Source organism: Triturus cristatus, chromosome 12, assembly GCF_964204655.1.
Source record: "Triturus cristatus chromosome 12, aTriCri1.1, whole genome shotgun sequence".
NCBI lineage: Eukaryota > Metazoa > Chordata > Amphibia > Caudata > Salamandridae > Triturus > Triturus cristatus.
The window spans coordinates 300,395,614-300,411,967 of record NC_140595.1 but is presented as its reverse complement, the minus strand read 5'-3'; the positions used below and the strand labels follow the sequence as shown (position 1 = coordinate 300,411,967).

The window sequence follows — 16,354 nt, the reverse complement described above, 5'->3', positions numbered from 1 at the left end:
GAGCTCCGTGTAGCACCGAGTGCGGAAAAATCTGCAAACTCCACGAGCGGAGCTGAGTTCACCGCCCAGACTTAAATGTTTGGCTATTAAAGCCCAATATTTATGCGAATAACCAGACTGTGCAACCTCTCTTAGTTTATCCCAATTTAAATCCTCTACCCCTCTACACTCAGTTGTCTTCATTCTTTTTCTTAACTGCTTCAATCTATTGATTTCCCCTTTTGTCTAGTTAAAGAAGACTGCTTAAATTGTTTCCTTAGTAGTGCATTTATCTCCCGGTTTAACTTTTTTTACTTCCCCCGATATAACCACTGGCTAATTAATGCCACTGACCCGCTTTTTCCTTCCAGCTGATTTAAATAAGGCCAGATTATTTTCAAACCAGGTGATGTGATTTTCCTGTATAGGACCATAGCTTGCGTTTTCAATCAGCCTCCCTAAACATTTAAGGTTTTTATTGGCCCAAAAAGTATTCACCTTTGGTTTATTATACATAATGCTATCATCTCTGAGATTCCAGAGCTCCAGTGACTTGAGTTCCAGGTTGAAATCCACTGATAAAATTCTGTGGTCACTCAAGTTTGTCCTCAGTACCTTGAATTGTGTGCATGCACAAAAGAGCAGGTAGGATACCACCATATAGTCAATTAGTGACTGCCGCTGAAAAGCATGGAAAGTAAGGGAGGCTGGGGAGTCCTCTGGGAATCTCTCATTTAAAATAACAACATAATTTGTTCTCGAACAATGCAAAAAATTCAGCCCTCACCTATCTGTTCTAATATGGCCAGGCAGCGATGATTCAGGGACGGTCCATGTCCTCCAGTTGTTGGCTAAAAAAGGCCATGGAAGAACAGCTAGAAGTTTTGGCATTAAAATCTCCCACCACCAATATCGATGTGCAATCTTCAGAGATACTAATTTTATGCACAAAACAAAAAACAGATTCAACCAGAGAGTCAGATGCCCTCCCAGGTGGAAAATATACATTTAACAATAAAAGGGTTGGGTGCTGACCTCGTATCCCATTACCTAGTGTAAGTTTCATACCCATGCAAAAATGTGATGGATGAAGAAAAAACAGAGGACCCCAAAGTATACTGCAGCTAAGATAGATAGGTTGGCATCCACTTGCATGACCTTTTGCAGAAGGTTTTGCTGCACAACAGAAAACAAAGAAATTCTCAAAATTAAAATCTGCACAGCTCCATGTTTCCTGAAGGCAAATTATCTTTGGATCATTTGTCATTGGACAATTTAGCTTAGAATTTGGTTTTCCTACACCTGCCATGTTCCAGGACAAATGTTTTCCCAGAGGGCTACCTCCACAGCATAGGGAGTTTTATATTTTCTTTGGAAGCATTCAGTGAACAAGCTACCCAACCCCACTGGGCCACCTCCTCCTCCCCTCTGGCTTTGGTGACTCTTTCGGCCTCAGGTCCCACAATATTAATCACTCTTTTCCCAGAAAAACTACCAACCGAGATTTTAATATCTTTCGGATTTACAGCCCCCCTAATATTAGATAACACTCTACCTAAGTGCTGACAATCTTTCCTATGGGATTCGAGCGGATCAAGAACTGGCTTTTCGAATGGGAAAACATAAATCCCTTTTTTCCTGAAATGATCAACATTGGCCAAAACCAACATTGCAATTATACTGGAGCTAAAAGTTACTCTGAAATTCGAAAGTCCACTTCTGGGGTCTAAAAATACCTGCTAAATATCTTTACTGATTGCCACTCTCAGATCCTTCATTTCATATACTAACTGTAAAAGGAAACTTCTATTAAGTGGGCCCAATTCTCTATCAAACAGTGAAGTAAAAATCAAGGTATTAGATACTTGTCCTGACCCACGTCCTACAGATACCTTATCACTCTGCCTTGGATCAGGCCCGACTCTGACATTTGTCCTATAGGAGAAGTAAAATCAGGCCCCCCTTCGAAAAAACCTCCTTTGATTAGGCTGTATCTGTACAGGAAGTGTTTCCTCCTGCCCTACCTCTGACGATACATCATTTACCTTTACTACTATACTCTCTAAATCCAGGTCTTTCCTTGTTTTATGGATCTCTGAAACCAGGTCTATCCTCATTTTATGATTCTCCCATATGGTGCACAAACCCCCCCTATACCCAGCTAACCCCGTGTCCTCGTGCCCCCCTCTTGCCCTAATCTCCCCCTACAGGTTCTACTATCATGATAGGGGAGGGGGACGATTTTCCCCTGAACACCCTAAATTCTGGCTGACATGAGACCCAGCGGAATTGGGCTCATTTTCATTTTGGGGCATTGACGAAATTTCAGGTTCATCAGGTACCGTAGCAAACCTCAGTTTTTTAGGCTTACGCTTTGTTATACGTCAAATATTATTCCTCTTCTCTTTCCGTACTTTTAACCCATTACTTTCTATATGAGGGCCACCCTCCCCAGGGGGAGCAGCAGCTAATTCAAACCTAGACTGTTTAACAACGGTATGGTCAGTCAATGAAGCAATATCACAAGACATACTAGTGTTCCCTTTTTTAAAAATAGAATGAACCGAAAGAGGAATCTTAAGTGCTGATGCATTTGTATTTTCCCCTAAAACAGTGTGCGGATGATCCACCCTCAATTGATGTTCTGGGGTAATATGAGGCATATTATCTAACATAGGGCTATCTCTGGGCAACACAGTGGAAGAGGCCCCCAGATTTTCCCAGGTCCCCATCTAGATTCCCATGTCCGCCACCCCTATATTAGTCTGAATTGTCTGACATTTCACATCATTAGCCTTTTCAGCCTTACCTGGATAAGAACTGGCAGAATTGAGCTGCTGCACCCCAATTAGGGATAGTTCATCCAGCATGTGATCAGAGTTTCTCAAGCAAAGTTAAAATTGACCAAAGAATCCTCTCTAATGCATAGAGTATGTCCCTCCCCCATTTCTGTTTACACCCTCATTCGATAATTGCCAAATATCTTGTACCCCTTTGTTTATGGACGCCTCTAATTTCGATAGTCCCAATGATCGCAAAAGAGAAAGACTAGAAGGAGTGCTACTGTACAAAACTGGCATATGGGGCAACTAACAGGATATTCCGGTAACTGTCCCAGAACCGATTCCTGGGCACCTGGCATTTTAAATTTAGGCCTCATTGCATGATTTTTTTCCATGTGTGTGGCAATATCTGGCAATGTGTAGTCTTCCAGATCCCCAGGGTCAAACCTGCAATCATCATCCTGAGACGCTCTTGGGGTCACTTTAAAAGGAGAGGGATCTGATGGTGGCTTACGACATTCAAAGGGCAAGCTATAACGGCCCGGATCATGGGATCCAACGTAACCACAGTGTCAGGCACCAACTTAGCACCAACATCATTTGTTTCAGATTTAACCTTGACATTCTCCATATCCATGTCCATTTCCATTTCTGTTTCTTCGTCCACTATAGCTAAGGCACTTTTATCAGTGAGTTGACTTGGAAGAGTTGGTCCCACTAAGTTCTGTTTGGTGAACTTGAGCTGATGAGGAAATGTCAACTCAGAGAGAACAGTACATTTACCCACCTCATTCACATTAACTGCATCTGGTGCCATTCCGGTTCCTTATTCTTTAACGCAGTGCCCCTCAGACCCTTCGAAAACATGGACAACACAGAGGGATAGATTTCAAATTGGACAAGTGAGCATGGTGCTTGTTCCGCCTGATGGTCTTTTGTAATTTAGTGAGGATAGAGTGATTGAATGTAAGTCTAGTTAACCCTAAGGCAGACCCTGGCGACCCTGATATAGACCCTGAGGGTGCAATTAAGTGACCAGAGCGCAAACACCTAGAGTGCATCTTCAAAGATAGGGCTGTTGATTAATTAACTTGCTAACCACTAACTGCGTGCCACCTTTCCAGTATCACAACCACGATCACCAGCTGTTGACTGAAGCTGCAAATCCAGCTGTCAGTTGCCTTATACCCAATGTCTATGGCCAGGATCCAGATGATAATGATGGAAATGAGTGTAATAACCAAGGTCAAGGCATCGGTTAATAATGATAATGATGATAATGATGAAAACAAGTGTATTACTACCCAAGGCCACAGCCTCGGGCGCTGTGACTCACGCGCGGTGACTCAAACTCAGCACAGGTTGACGCTGTCTCTGTGCTTCTGCCTGCGTCTACCTCCGTCAGGCTTTGGCCAAGTACTGGGCTGTACAGAAGGTGTTGGAAGTTTGGCATGAGGAGCAGGAGCTCACTGGACTGCCTGCAAACCACACCCGGCCTAGCTGGGCCATCTCCACAGGAGGACCCGGGCTCACCCTCTGCTACTACCAAAGTTCAAACCTCCCTGCCTCACTCCCGCTCCTGCTCTCTAGTCATGAGTAGTTCTGCAGGGGCGACTGGGGATGCTGAGACTGCTCTCCAGAGGCACCTTGTCCCAGCTGGTTCCTGGAACGCTGGGGCTGGTGGGAGGGTATGCCTTCTCGAGGTAGTGAAGAGTAGTACCGTTTTGTGCTCTTACCACTGCCATTTTGTGTCACTACCACGGCCACCTTGCTCACACCCGGTTACTGGCTACTGGCTCTAGCTCAAGCTCCTCACCTCACCTCAGCGTACATATCCTTTCTTACTTAAAGGTACATACAAAATGAAATAACTAATAAGCAATAAACATTTATATGCCTAACTCCAAAACCAACAAAACACAGGAAAAATGCTGGTTAATAAATCAAATTAAATTACTATTCAAACTCCAAAACAAAATAAGCTCAGGGAAAGTGCTGGATAATAAAACATAATAAATTATTATTCAAACTCCAAAACCAACAAAACTCGGGGAATGTGGTGGATAATAAAGCTAATTAAATTACTATTCCAACTCCAAAACAAACTAAACTCACGGAAAATGCTGTATAATAAAGCAAATTTAATTACTATTTAAACTCCAAAATAAAATAAATTCAAGGAAAGTGCTGGATAATAAAACATAATAAAATACTATTCCAACTCCAAAACCAACAAGACTCAGGAAAAAAACTGGATACTAAACCTAATTAAACCACTATTCCAACTCCAATACAAACTAAACTCAGGGAAAGTGCTGGATAATAAACCTAATTAAGGGGGTGATTAGGATGGCGGTCGGAAAACCACCCTGACCGCCATGGTAGCGGCAATCAACTGTCTGCTGGTATCGCAGCCAAACCGGCAGTCCGATTAGGGTCAACTGCCGCAAAATCCTAACTGTGGCAGAACCATGCCACGAAAGACCGCCGGTAGTGTGAGGAGCTGGTGAAAATCCGACCGCGGCGGTTGGATACGTGCCGGAAGCCCACTAAACCCCCGTGAGGCCAGCGGAGTGACCACCCAGAAAATTAGGATTCCATTGAGGTGACAGCGGGACGATCCGCTATTTCCAACCACCGTGATCGCAAACAGTGATGAATGGGAGGGACGGCGGAAGGGCTGTTGCATTGCCACCACCATGGACGCTCCGTGACAAATATGGCGGTCGACAAAAAAAACACATAACAAGGCCACCAAGTGCACACATCAAACTAGCTCTCCCCCCAAAAACACCTAAGACATCCCAATGAAAAACCCCCATGGCAACTTTAAAAATACAAATCCCAGGACAACCCACACAACACACCTGACAGCAATACTCGATTTTGACACACCCACATAGGTGAGTATAAAACCAGCCCCTTCCCTGACCAGAATCCTTTGCACTACTCCAGCCCTGAAGGAACTAAACCTTGCAGCACATTGGATAGGTAAAACACCACACATCTCACCAGCACAACAACACACACACACACCACCTACACCACCCCCACCACACTCACAACTGCACCTCAAATCATTTGCACATCACACACCATGGAACAAAAGAAAATGCCCAAATTCCCTGAGATTGAGTTGTCAGTCATGGCAGATGAGATAATCAGAGTAGAACCACAATTGTTTGGTACCCTGGTCCAACAAACACCATTAGCCACCAGAGCACAAATGGGGGAAAGGATAGTCGACAAGGTCAATGCAGTAGGGACCACCCCGCGCTCCAAGCAGGAAATCATGAAGCGATGGCATGACCCAAAGAGGATGGTGAAAGAGAAGAACAACAAGAACCGACAGCTGGCTCAGATGACTGGCGGTGGCTCTCCCATTCCACCAAGAACATTCATTGCATGGGAGGAGAAGGTCCTTGCCATACTGCATCCAGAGAGTCTCACAGGAAAAGCCGGGGGAGTGTAGGTTGGTAAGTACAAACAAATGTATACCATTACACTGCCATGTATTACACTACATTAAATCGATTGATTATTATCGATTGTCTCAGTTCCAATCAGCCATTAAAATCCCCTGGCTCAAATATTTTTGAATATTTTAATCACCCTGAGAATCTGGCTCTTATTCCAAGAAAAGTAATCAAAATTAAATGTTTAACTCTATTAGAGGAAATGAGACTAGCATCTGAAATACTAAAACCGTCTGTTCAGAGGAACCAGATGATTTTGACCAGTTTTAATATTCAGTTTTACTTAGCCAATGTTTTTAATGCACGCCACAGGTTCCTTCTGACTCGATTCCGCTTGGACATTTTCCATCATTTAATCAGCTTCCCCACTACTAATAACTGGTCGGCTGATATGGGGAAATGTACCTGTGATGAAATCTCTCTGCAGAGCACTATGAATACTGTTTTGTTTTGTAAGCATTTCTCTGAGGTCAGAAAGAAATATGTTAAACCCTTGTTAAGACAACTGGGCTTTGTCCGATCAGCTTTTTGGCATTTGCAAATGTTAGCTACCATTTATATATGTACTCTCATGGCTCGATTTTTATGGGACGTTGTCAATATTAGGCAGAGGCTATAGTGAAGCTTGGATACGCACTGAGTGTGCTTTTGATGATCGCACTAGCACTTGTATTTACGTACTGTAGTTTTTTACTTCTTTTTTAACCCGTTTAAATTGTACACTGTTTTTTTAACCATCTTATGAATGGTTTTATGTAGCTTTTATGATTCACATGTGAATTCGAATAAAGCTTATTTTGATTGATTGATTGAGTGAAGAAACCAAATTAAATGACTATACCAAATCCAAAACCAACAAAACTCAGGGAAAGTGCTGTATAATAAACCTAATTAAATTATTATTCCAACTCCAACACAAAATAAACTCAAGGAAACTGCTGGATAATAAAACATAATAAATTACTATTAAAACTCCAAAACTAAAAAAACTAAAAGAAAGTGCTAGAGAATAAGATATACTAACTAACTATTACAACTCCAAATGTATAATAAATTAAATAATTATTTTTACAAAATTTATCTTTATAATAGATTTTAAAATTAAAAAAATTAATTATGTTTGATTTAGGGGTGGGCAGAAAACTCTGCTCCGCCAGCGTAGCGGATAAAGCCAGCCACTCCTGCTCCCCGGCCCGGTCCCTGCTTCTGAAAGCAGCCAGGCTGGGGAGAGCCTCCCCGGGCCCCGGTGGACCCCCATCTCCAGCGCCCAAACCCTCGGCTGGCTTGCAGGACGGGGGGCTCCCGCACCCCGGGGCCCGCCGGACGGAGCACGAGCCCCGGGCCCGGTCTCAGCTCCCGAACCCTAGCCAGGCTGGGGGGAGCCTCCCCGGGCCCCGGTTGACACCCTTCCCCAGCGCCCGGACCCTCGGTTGGCTTACAGGACAGGGGGCTCCCGCACCCCGGGGCCTGCCGGATGGAGCATGAGCCCCGGGCCCGGTCCCGGTCCCAGCTTCCGAACCCTAGCCAGGCCGGGGAGAGCCTCCCTGGGCCCTGATGGACCCCCGTAACCAGTGCCCGGACCCTATGATGGCTGCCAGGACCCTGTGATAGCTTGCAGGACGAGGGCTCACACACCCCGGGGTATAAGAGTAGTGGTATTTCACCGGCGGCCCGCCACAAAGGAACTGGAGTAAGGTCACAGAGGAGCACCTCAACACCACCCTCCTTCAAGTCCCCCCCAACGCCACAACCGACACCAACTCCGCAGCCATGGAATTTCACCGCTGGACCTCCCGCTGCGCCGACAAGCTTGCACCCCTCCGCCAACCTGCCAAACAACGCCCTCGAGGATCAGACTCCCTCCCTTCCTCTCCGAACCCACCGATATCAACTGCGGAGTACCCCAAGGATCATCGCTCAGCCCCACGTTATTCAACATCTACATGGCCCCCCTCGCCAACATCGTCAGACAGCATGGGTTCAGCATTGTGTCCTAAGCTGACAACACGCAGCTCATCCTCTCAAGGAAGGAAGAACTTAGCAGCCTGGATGAAAGACAGCTGTCTGAAGCTCAACTCAGAGAAGACCGAGGTCCTCGTCCTCGGACCTTGCACCTCCGCATGGGACAACACCTGGTGGCCCTCCGCCCTAGGGAAACCACCCACCCCGACAGACCACACATGAAACCTCGGCATCATCCTCAACTCCTCCCTCTCCATGAACCGCCAGATCAACGCCATTGCTTCCACCAGTTTCAACTGCCTGCGCATCTTCCGCAAAACCTTCAAATGGATCCCCCCCCGATTGCAAAAGGACCGTCACCCTTTTTTTTTTTTTTTTAATATCTTTATTATTTAAAAAAAGGTTAGTCCTGGTATGATGCATCCATTATCAAGCAGTAATTAGCATCACTCCCCCCATAACAACTCTTTTGCTATGCCACTGTACAGAGATATCAACGTGTTTCCTTCACATAGTCTTAGTGTTATTGGTATTTACAGTGCATGGATGCTCACCAATTGTTAATCATCTTGGGCACTTACGTCCCGCACATTCTGTTATCTCCAATTGAGCGCCAACATAAGAGTGTTTGGTATTCCTATTCCTGACAGTAATCCACAGTGTAACAGATGCAAGAGGATCAGAGAAAAAATTTAAAGGAGAAGTGAACAACGGTTATGTGAGAATGCTATTCATTTTGAATCACAGCTCTTGAGTTATACCGTGGAACATACCTAGAACAAACAGAGCACTATATATGTATGAATGTCGCATCTGTTCACTGATTATCACTCTTCTCATTCTTATAGTAATTCAACCATATATATATTTTTTTTAAACAACCAATGATAAATCAAAGCAAACAAGGGATGTCAATATGCCGAGGGAATATGTATCCAGTGCCTGATATGCTCATTGTAGGTGCTGCCATGTCTAGATTGGTGTGTTGCTATTGATCGTGGGCTGCCACTCCTAATGCCCATGCGGGCGTGGGGTCGCTAGGGTTGCTTCTACTTCCATTTAACATCTTCAAGGAATGCGAGGCTTTGTCTGGTCCAATCCCTATGGTTGGAATAGCATACTAACGCAGCACATCTTTTACTTCCTGTTAATACATCAGGTGCTAGGCCCCACTTGCTGTGCGGGCAGTGGCTGAGGAAGGGCATCAGAGCGCACTGCGTTCATCCCAGGTCTGTGCTATGGGTTGTTTCCTTAGTCCTGCCGTTTCTTCCCTGTGTAGGGTGGTGCTCTCTGCCTGTGCCCACACCTCTAGGGACCTCTTCCAATGTGATACCTCTGGCGGGTCTTTGTGCTTCCATCTTTTGGTTATGAGTCGTTTCGCTGTTATGAGACCTAAGTCGCGGAAGCTCGCTTTGTTTGCCTTATTTCTCTTATAGAACCCTAGGATACAGACCTCCCAATTGGCATGGACTTCCATGTTAGTGCAAGTAGTAAGCGTTTCCGATATTGCCCGCCAATAAGTGTGAAGCCTGTGGCAAGACCACAGCATGTGCAGCAGGTTAGCGCCTAGGAGGTGGCACCGTGGGCATTTAGAAGTGTTGATATTAAAATATTTGTTAATCTTATCTGGTGAAAGATATGCCCTATGTATGATGTATGTTTGTAGTAGTTTGAACCTTGAGTTACGTGACACATGTGTGGCACCAGCTAGAACGCGCTCCCAGTCTTTATCCGTCCAGGGACGGCCTCTGTCCTCAGTCCAATATGCGCAAAGCCTCTGCAGCGGCTTCAAGATATGACTGAGAAGGGTTTGTACCAGCCAGTGTATTACATGCGATCCCTCCCCCATTATATGCAGGTACTGCATCAATTGATGCACCGGCGGTTCCTTTGTCATGTCCCCCCATGCTAAAGTATACGTCCGCATTATAGTTGCATATGTGAGGAATTGGCCCATTGGTAAACCAGTATCGTCACCCACGCGCTCATTACCAGCAGACTGGACTACGGCAACGTCCTATATGCCGGAATCAACAGAACGCTTCTACGCAAACTCCAAACCATCCATAACGCCGCAGAGAGACTCGTCCTCAGGACATCGTATCACGAACCCATGACCCAGCACCTATGAGACCTTCACTAGCTCCCCGTTGAGAAGAGGGTAACCTTCAAACTCTTCACCCACACCTACAAATCCCTCAACAACATCGGACCCAAATACCTCAATGAGAGAGTATCCTTCCACGTATTGAAGAGGAACCTCCGCTCCACCGACCTCGCCCTGGCAGAGGTCCCCCGCATGGGCAGAAACAGAACAGGCGGGAGAGCCGTCTCCTACATCGCAGCCAAGATCTTGAACAAGCTCCCTGTGAACATCAGACGCTCCCTGACCCTGCACACGTTCAGAAAGGACCTCAAGACCTGGCTCTTCGACTGATCCGGAGCTGCCCCCCCACCCCCTAGCGCCTTGAGACCCTCACGGGTGAGTAGCGTGCTTTTTAAACCCCCGATTGATTGATTTGCAGTGACCCATCAGGCCTGGTTCCTCTCTGACCACTCCCCAATCGCATGCGAGACTGAATGGGGACCCCGGTCCAGCGCCCGAGGGCCTGGAGGTTGCAGGCAGAGACACTGAATGACTCCCTGGGTAAGCAACACATAGAGGGAGCACTGATTGACTACATCACACTGAACTGGGAGGAGGCGGTCCTATCGAGGGCCACAAAATGGGAAGCCCTAAAGGCATTGGTTAGAGGAGCCTGCATTAGTCTGACGTGTGGGGTTCGTAGGCAACTCCAGAAGGAGGGAAGAAGAGGCGGGGTTACTAGAGGTCCAGACCAGGGACCAATCGGACCTTTTAGCGGGGACAAGAGAATGGGAAGTGAAGACACGCATATATGACATCTGGGACCGGCTCGATAAATACACTCTTACCCAATACTGACAGCACCTACACAGGGAGGGGGACAAATCAGGCCGTTTATTAGCGTGGATTCTAAGAAGAGAACAAATCCCGGATAGGAGAGCGGTGCTGGGTACCCTTGCAGGCATAAGGGTTCATTCTGAGACAGAGATACTGCAAACCCTCCGAACGCACCTTCCGTTAGTTTACACAGCGGACCCAACAGTGAATGAGCGAGCTTATCTGCCCTCCCTCTAGTCCTTAACCCTGAAGACACTCTCTGAGCAGGCTAAAAAGGATTTAGACGTCCTGATACAGGAGGTACAGACCGCACTGCAGCAGCTACTGGGAGCCAAGTCCCCGGGTGGGGAAGGTTTTCCCCCAGAATGATATTGGGCCTTCGTGGGTGCGTTATCCAGAGCCCTCCTACATGTCTATGAGGAGGCATTAGAGAAGGGTATCCTCCCACCTAGTATGCGACAGGGCGAAATATGTACGATCCTGCAGCCAGGAGGGGATAGGTACACATCTTCAGCATACCGCCCCCTCACCATGATAAATACGGACACAAAAATTCTGTGTAAACAGTTAGCTTCCCGCTTAGGTCCACTTATGCTGCATGAGGACCAGAGCGGCTTCATCCCGGGGCATAACACAGCAATGAACCTATGCCGATTAAACCACATCATGCATGAAGTCAGAAGCCGAGTGGAAGTACTGGCACTCGTGTCTATAGACCTGGCTAAGGCCTTTGACACGGTAGACTGGGAATACCTCTTGGAGGTCCTCAGGGCCAGGGGGATGGGACTTAAATTTCCCTGGTCGGTCCAAACATTGTACAATGAGTCGCCTGCTAGGGTAAGACTGAGGAGGGCTCGCTCGGAGTAGGAGACTTTTATAACATACGAACAGGCATGCAAGAGCTTCGACCTTGGGCAGGGTCACTATCTACAATATGGGGGGCTCCAGGGGGTAGCTAAGATCACCTGGCCACATCTCACAACAGACAAATACCCTAGATATACTGCTCACATGTGGAGCAGGTCGCAGGTTGATATCCCTTTTCTGTAATGCCATGAGGCAGGACTCTACTGCACCGTCACCACCGTCCAGGGCAGCCTGGGAGACGGACATCAACACAGAATTAGATGAGAGGGCCTAGGCGAACATTAGCTAGATTCAAGCTGACACATTACAATTTCTTACACTGGATTTATCTCACACCGGCGAAGCTGAGACCTATTTCCCCTATCAAGGATGGTAAATGCCCTAGGTGTGCTGCGAAGGACGCAGACTTTTTACACATGGTGTTGGAATGCCCTATGGTGAGACGGTTCTGGACGGGGGTGACTGATGGGCTGCACGCAGTCACTGGCCTACCGTTAAAGGAGGAACCACTGCAGTGTTTGCTGGCCCATATACGCAGGCCTAAGAAATGGAAACTGCCCTATAAATTGCTGCAACTGATGTTAGTGTTGACCAGAGGAAGGGTGGCCATAACGTGGATTGGACAGAGAGGTCTAGAAATACAGGTGTGGATTAGAGATATCAGGAATGGGCGCTAGCTGAGGAAATGCACATGAAGAGCACACGAAAGGATGAAGGACTACAGGCAGACTTAACAGAATGGAGAGAGCTATGTACTGCAGGGTACCTGAAAGGAGAGACAGGGTCCGAGCAAATCACAGCTGAGAGTGCGGGTAGCGATACGAGAGGGAAGGATCATCAGGAGAGTCAGAGACTGGAAATCTAGCTCTTACATGCACACGCCCAAGGCAAAATAGTTTAAAGTGTAGTCCTATATGGTACTGTGAGGTAAATTAACACTTCTGTGGATTTCGAGAGATGTCGTGTGGACCCAAGCATTACAATTCCATTCTTCAGGGGCTTACAATTTGCTGTACGCTGTGATGTTGATGTTTTAATGTCATGTAAAAGAAAAAAAAAGTTCTTAAAAAATACAACTATCAACACTTACTTTAAAAAAATGCAAATAAATGCAGTAATACAGATTTTTCTCAAGAGCCTACCACCTCAAAACCCAAGGGTTTCCGAATACCAAGGCTGCCCAGTTTTGATTCCACCCCATTCCCTTTCATCCTCCAACCTATCTTACCTGTCTCTTGATATCACTCTTGCAAGTTCTTTTTCATCACTGCTTTTTCTCAAACATGCAATAGTTCCATAATGTTCCCTTCCTCCTTCTTTCTCCTTTTTCTGCATTTTTCTCTCATTATGTGGGTCAAAGTCTGCTGATGAAAAATAAGCCCTCGTCCCCAAAAATAGCGCTAGTGCCCATCTCCTACACCCATTGGCATAAATTAGGCACTGCATTTCTACTGTTTTGTCTAGGATCTATGAGGAGCCTACAGACCACATGTGATTATGTCACAATCCTTCCTGTCCCATACATTATTTCAGACCAATCCATGTAATCCTGCACACCTAAGTATACCTCTTATGTACCTTTCCTCTTAGATGTGGCATCGGTGATGGGGTTCTCAGGTCTGTCAGCAAATTCCATTCCTTTGGTCACCAAAACCTCTTTTATAGCTTGAAGTCCATGCACAAGCACAACTGGAACCATTCCAAAGTATAAGCTGTAGACAGGGCCATACTTTTCTGCAAACTGAATTAAAACGGGAACAAGCTTAGAATACAACTAAACAGGCACGCGGGAAGTCTACCAAAATGACTTGCTTTTAGACTTTACTCAAATTCGCCTTAAGGTTTCAGCAGACGCAATATCCTACAACAAGGTTTTAAAATATATGACTGTAAAAGTCTGGGTGTTCAGAAGGACTCTGACACAGTTCAGAAGTTATTGTTCAGGTTTATTAGGGTTTGTTATGCAAATCAGCAGATAGATACGTTTCCCGTCCTACTAGTCTGGTATAGATGATATCTTCATCCTTTTTAGGTCAAACCTAAAAAAAAGTTCTAGCAGTCTTGCAGACCCCATCTTTTCTAAAAACAAAATCATACAAAAAATGCATTCATATATAGGAGCTCCCACTCAACACTCTCTCACCATTGGTCCGTTGACATGTCACTCAAATGATATTCCCTCCCACCCCAACAGAATGTATAGATCATCAGAACAGCCCACTCCAACCACTGGGTGCATATGCACAGATTCATCTAAAAAAAATAGTTGTCCAAAAAGAGATATTGCTAGACACTTGCACTTTCCAATGTTTAGTTTATACACTTTATTTGATTTTTACAGGACAATCAAAGAAATATACTTTTAAATACAGAAACATCTTGAGTTTATATTTAACATCGATGCATGATAAAAGGAGTGAATGAGAGCCGCAGGGGATCATACTGCCATCACAACCATTGGTGCAAAAATAAACTACCCATCAGTACATCAAACAGGGTTATTAACAATAATCAGAAGAAAGTCCAACATGACTAAAAATTGGTGTAGATAAAAGTTGCAAATATAAAAATACATGTCTGTCTAAAATGCATTGGTAACAGAAGTGGCCTCATATACTTAAAGTGCAGGACATACGTCTTGGGAAAATTAGCTCTAAATGCATAGTATTGCACACTGAAACATTATCACAGGTACATGGGGCAAGCTAGACAGCTTATGCCTGACCCCATTTTGAAACAAAAGTGGATAAAAGATGCTTAACGTAAAATAGTTTAATAGACGAAGGTGGTGATTTGGCATATCCAAAAAGAGGTAGGGCTCAATTCCCCTCAAAGATTTCATCATAATGTATATGCATTGACTGCTTGGATAAAGCAGCAGACTCCGTTCAGCTGCCACACAACTGGAGAATATCTGCCTGACCCAAGCAACATCTTTCTTCCCAATGGCCTCTGGATCAGAGAATAAGCTAGACCTCCTTAAGTCCTGAAAGGATGATTTAATATAATGGAGCCAAGGTAAATAAAGTGCATTATCCAGGAACAGACAGGCCCGGAGCATTGATGTATTTAAACCGGAGCATTGATGTATTTAAATCTAACTCATCCTTATACCAGATTTAGCACCAAAATAAAAGCGGACCCAATCGAATAAAATAAGAGATAAAATTATTGACCAATTCTTCATGAAAAATGTCTGTCAGAGTACTTTGACCTACTGACAACAAACCACTGAAAAATGTATTTTCAGTTACCTGGATGCTGTTACCAGGCACGTAACCCCAAATTTCACACCCATGTGCCATAGGGATACATTTGGCCTTATAAAGATCTAACATTGGTTTTAGTGGCCTATGTCCCAGCTGACTAGCAAATCATTGAGACCTGAAGTGGCCCTCTTTAGGCTCCTTAAGTTTTTTTTGATCAGTGGTTGCCAACTAAGAATGGAATTTAATAGCATCCATAAGGAGGGAAAATCTTCCACCCTACTTAGGGTCTGTCCCTGAACTAAGAAATTAGCTGGTTTTGAATTGCACTTTCAAATGACTGATAGTCCCTATGTATAGCAGGGCTACATCAACTATTTTCAAAACTCTCAAGACATTTATTGTAAATTGCAATGTTCGTTACTTACTATAAACAGGGACGGCTCCTTCGTTATGGCGGAGGAGTGCCCCCGCCCCCTGCAGAAATGCAGAAAATGAAAAATAAAATGAAACAAAAATTATTTTATTAGCATTTTATTTTTCACCTACTGGGCTGAGTCTAGTGAGGGCAGGGCCACTGTGTCAGCAGCAACCAAGCCCAGGGAGGAGGAGTGGTAGGAGCACTGTAAGTGCACATGCCGGTTTGGTCAGCCGTCTTAGGATGGGCAAACTGACATGTGCACTTACATTTCTCCAACCCAGCTGTCTTGCACAGCCGAGTTGGAGAAAAGGCACAGACTCCCTGTCCCTAGCTGAGCTGCGTTTTAGCCCGCTCAGACCAATCCTGGCTCTTCTCTTATGCATGAGAGCAGTGTCTGGATTGGGTGGGAGGGGAGCAGAGGAGGAGTCCGGGAGTGGCAGGTAAGTTAAAAAATATATACATTTCCATCCCCCCCATGCTGTCCCACCAGGGTTTAGTGGTAGCAGCCACCACTATAAACTAGCATTGATATATTTATGTATCCTACTGAAAATGAGGACCGGTCATTGGAGTAGTTAGTGTACATGCAGATTTTTAATTCGAATATATCAAAAGATTTGACCCCATGCTACAATAGAGGTTCCTAGGGAGGGAAAATATCAAACTGCAAAAACAAAATACCCCAGCCACCGTACTCATTCATGTATAAATTCAGAAGAAATTGTAGGCTCAGAAAG

The 16,354-nt window shown here is 45.2% G+C and overlaps 1 protein-coding gene across 1 annotated transcript in view; it reads right to left on the bottom strand.

Annotated features, from left to right (window-relative positions):
• Nucleotides 1-16,354, bottom strand: part of LOC146775926 (cytochrome P450 2C23-like) — a 768,862-nt gene that overhangs the window by 732,520 nt on the left and 19,988 nt on the right. The window contains exon 2 of the mRNA XM_085639573.1: nt 13,569-13,731. Coding sequence (XP_085495699.1) covers nt 13,569-13,731 — 163 coding nt within the window. The remainder of the gene's footprint in view (nt 1-13,568; nt 13,732-16,354) is intronic.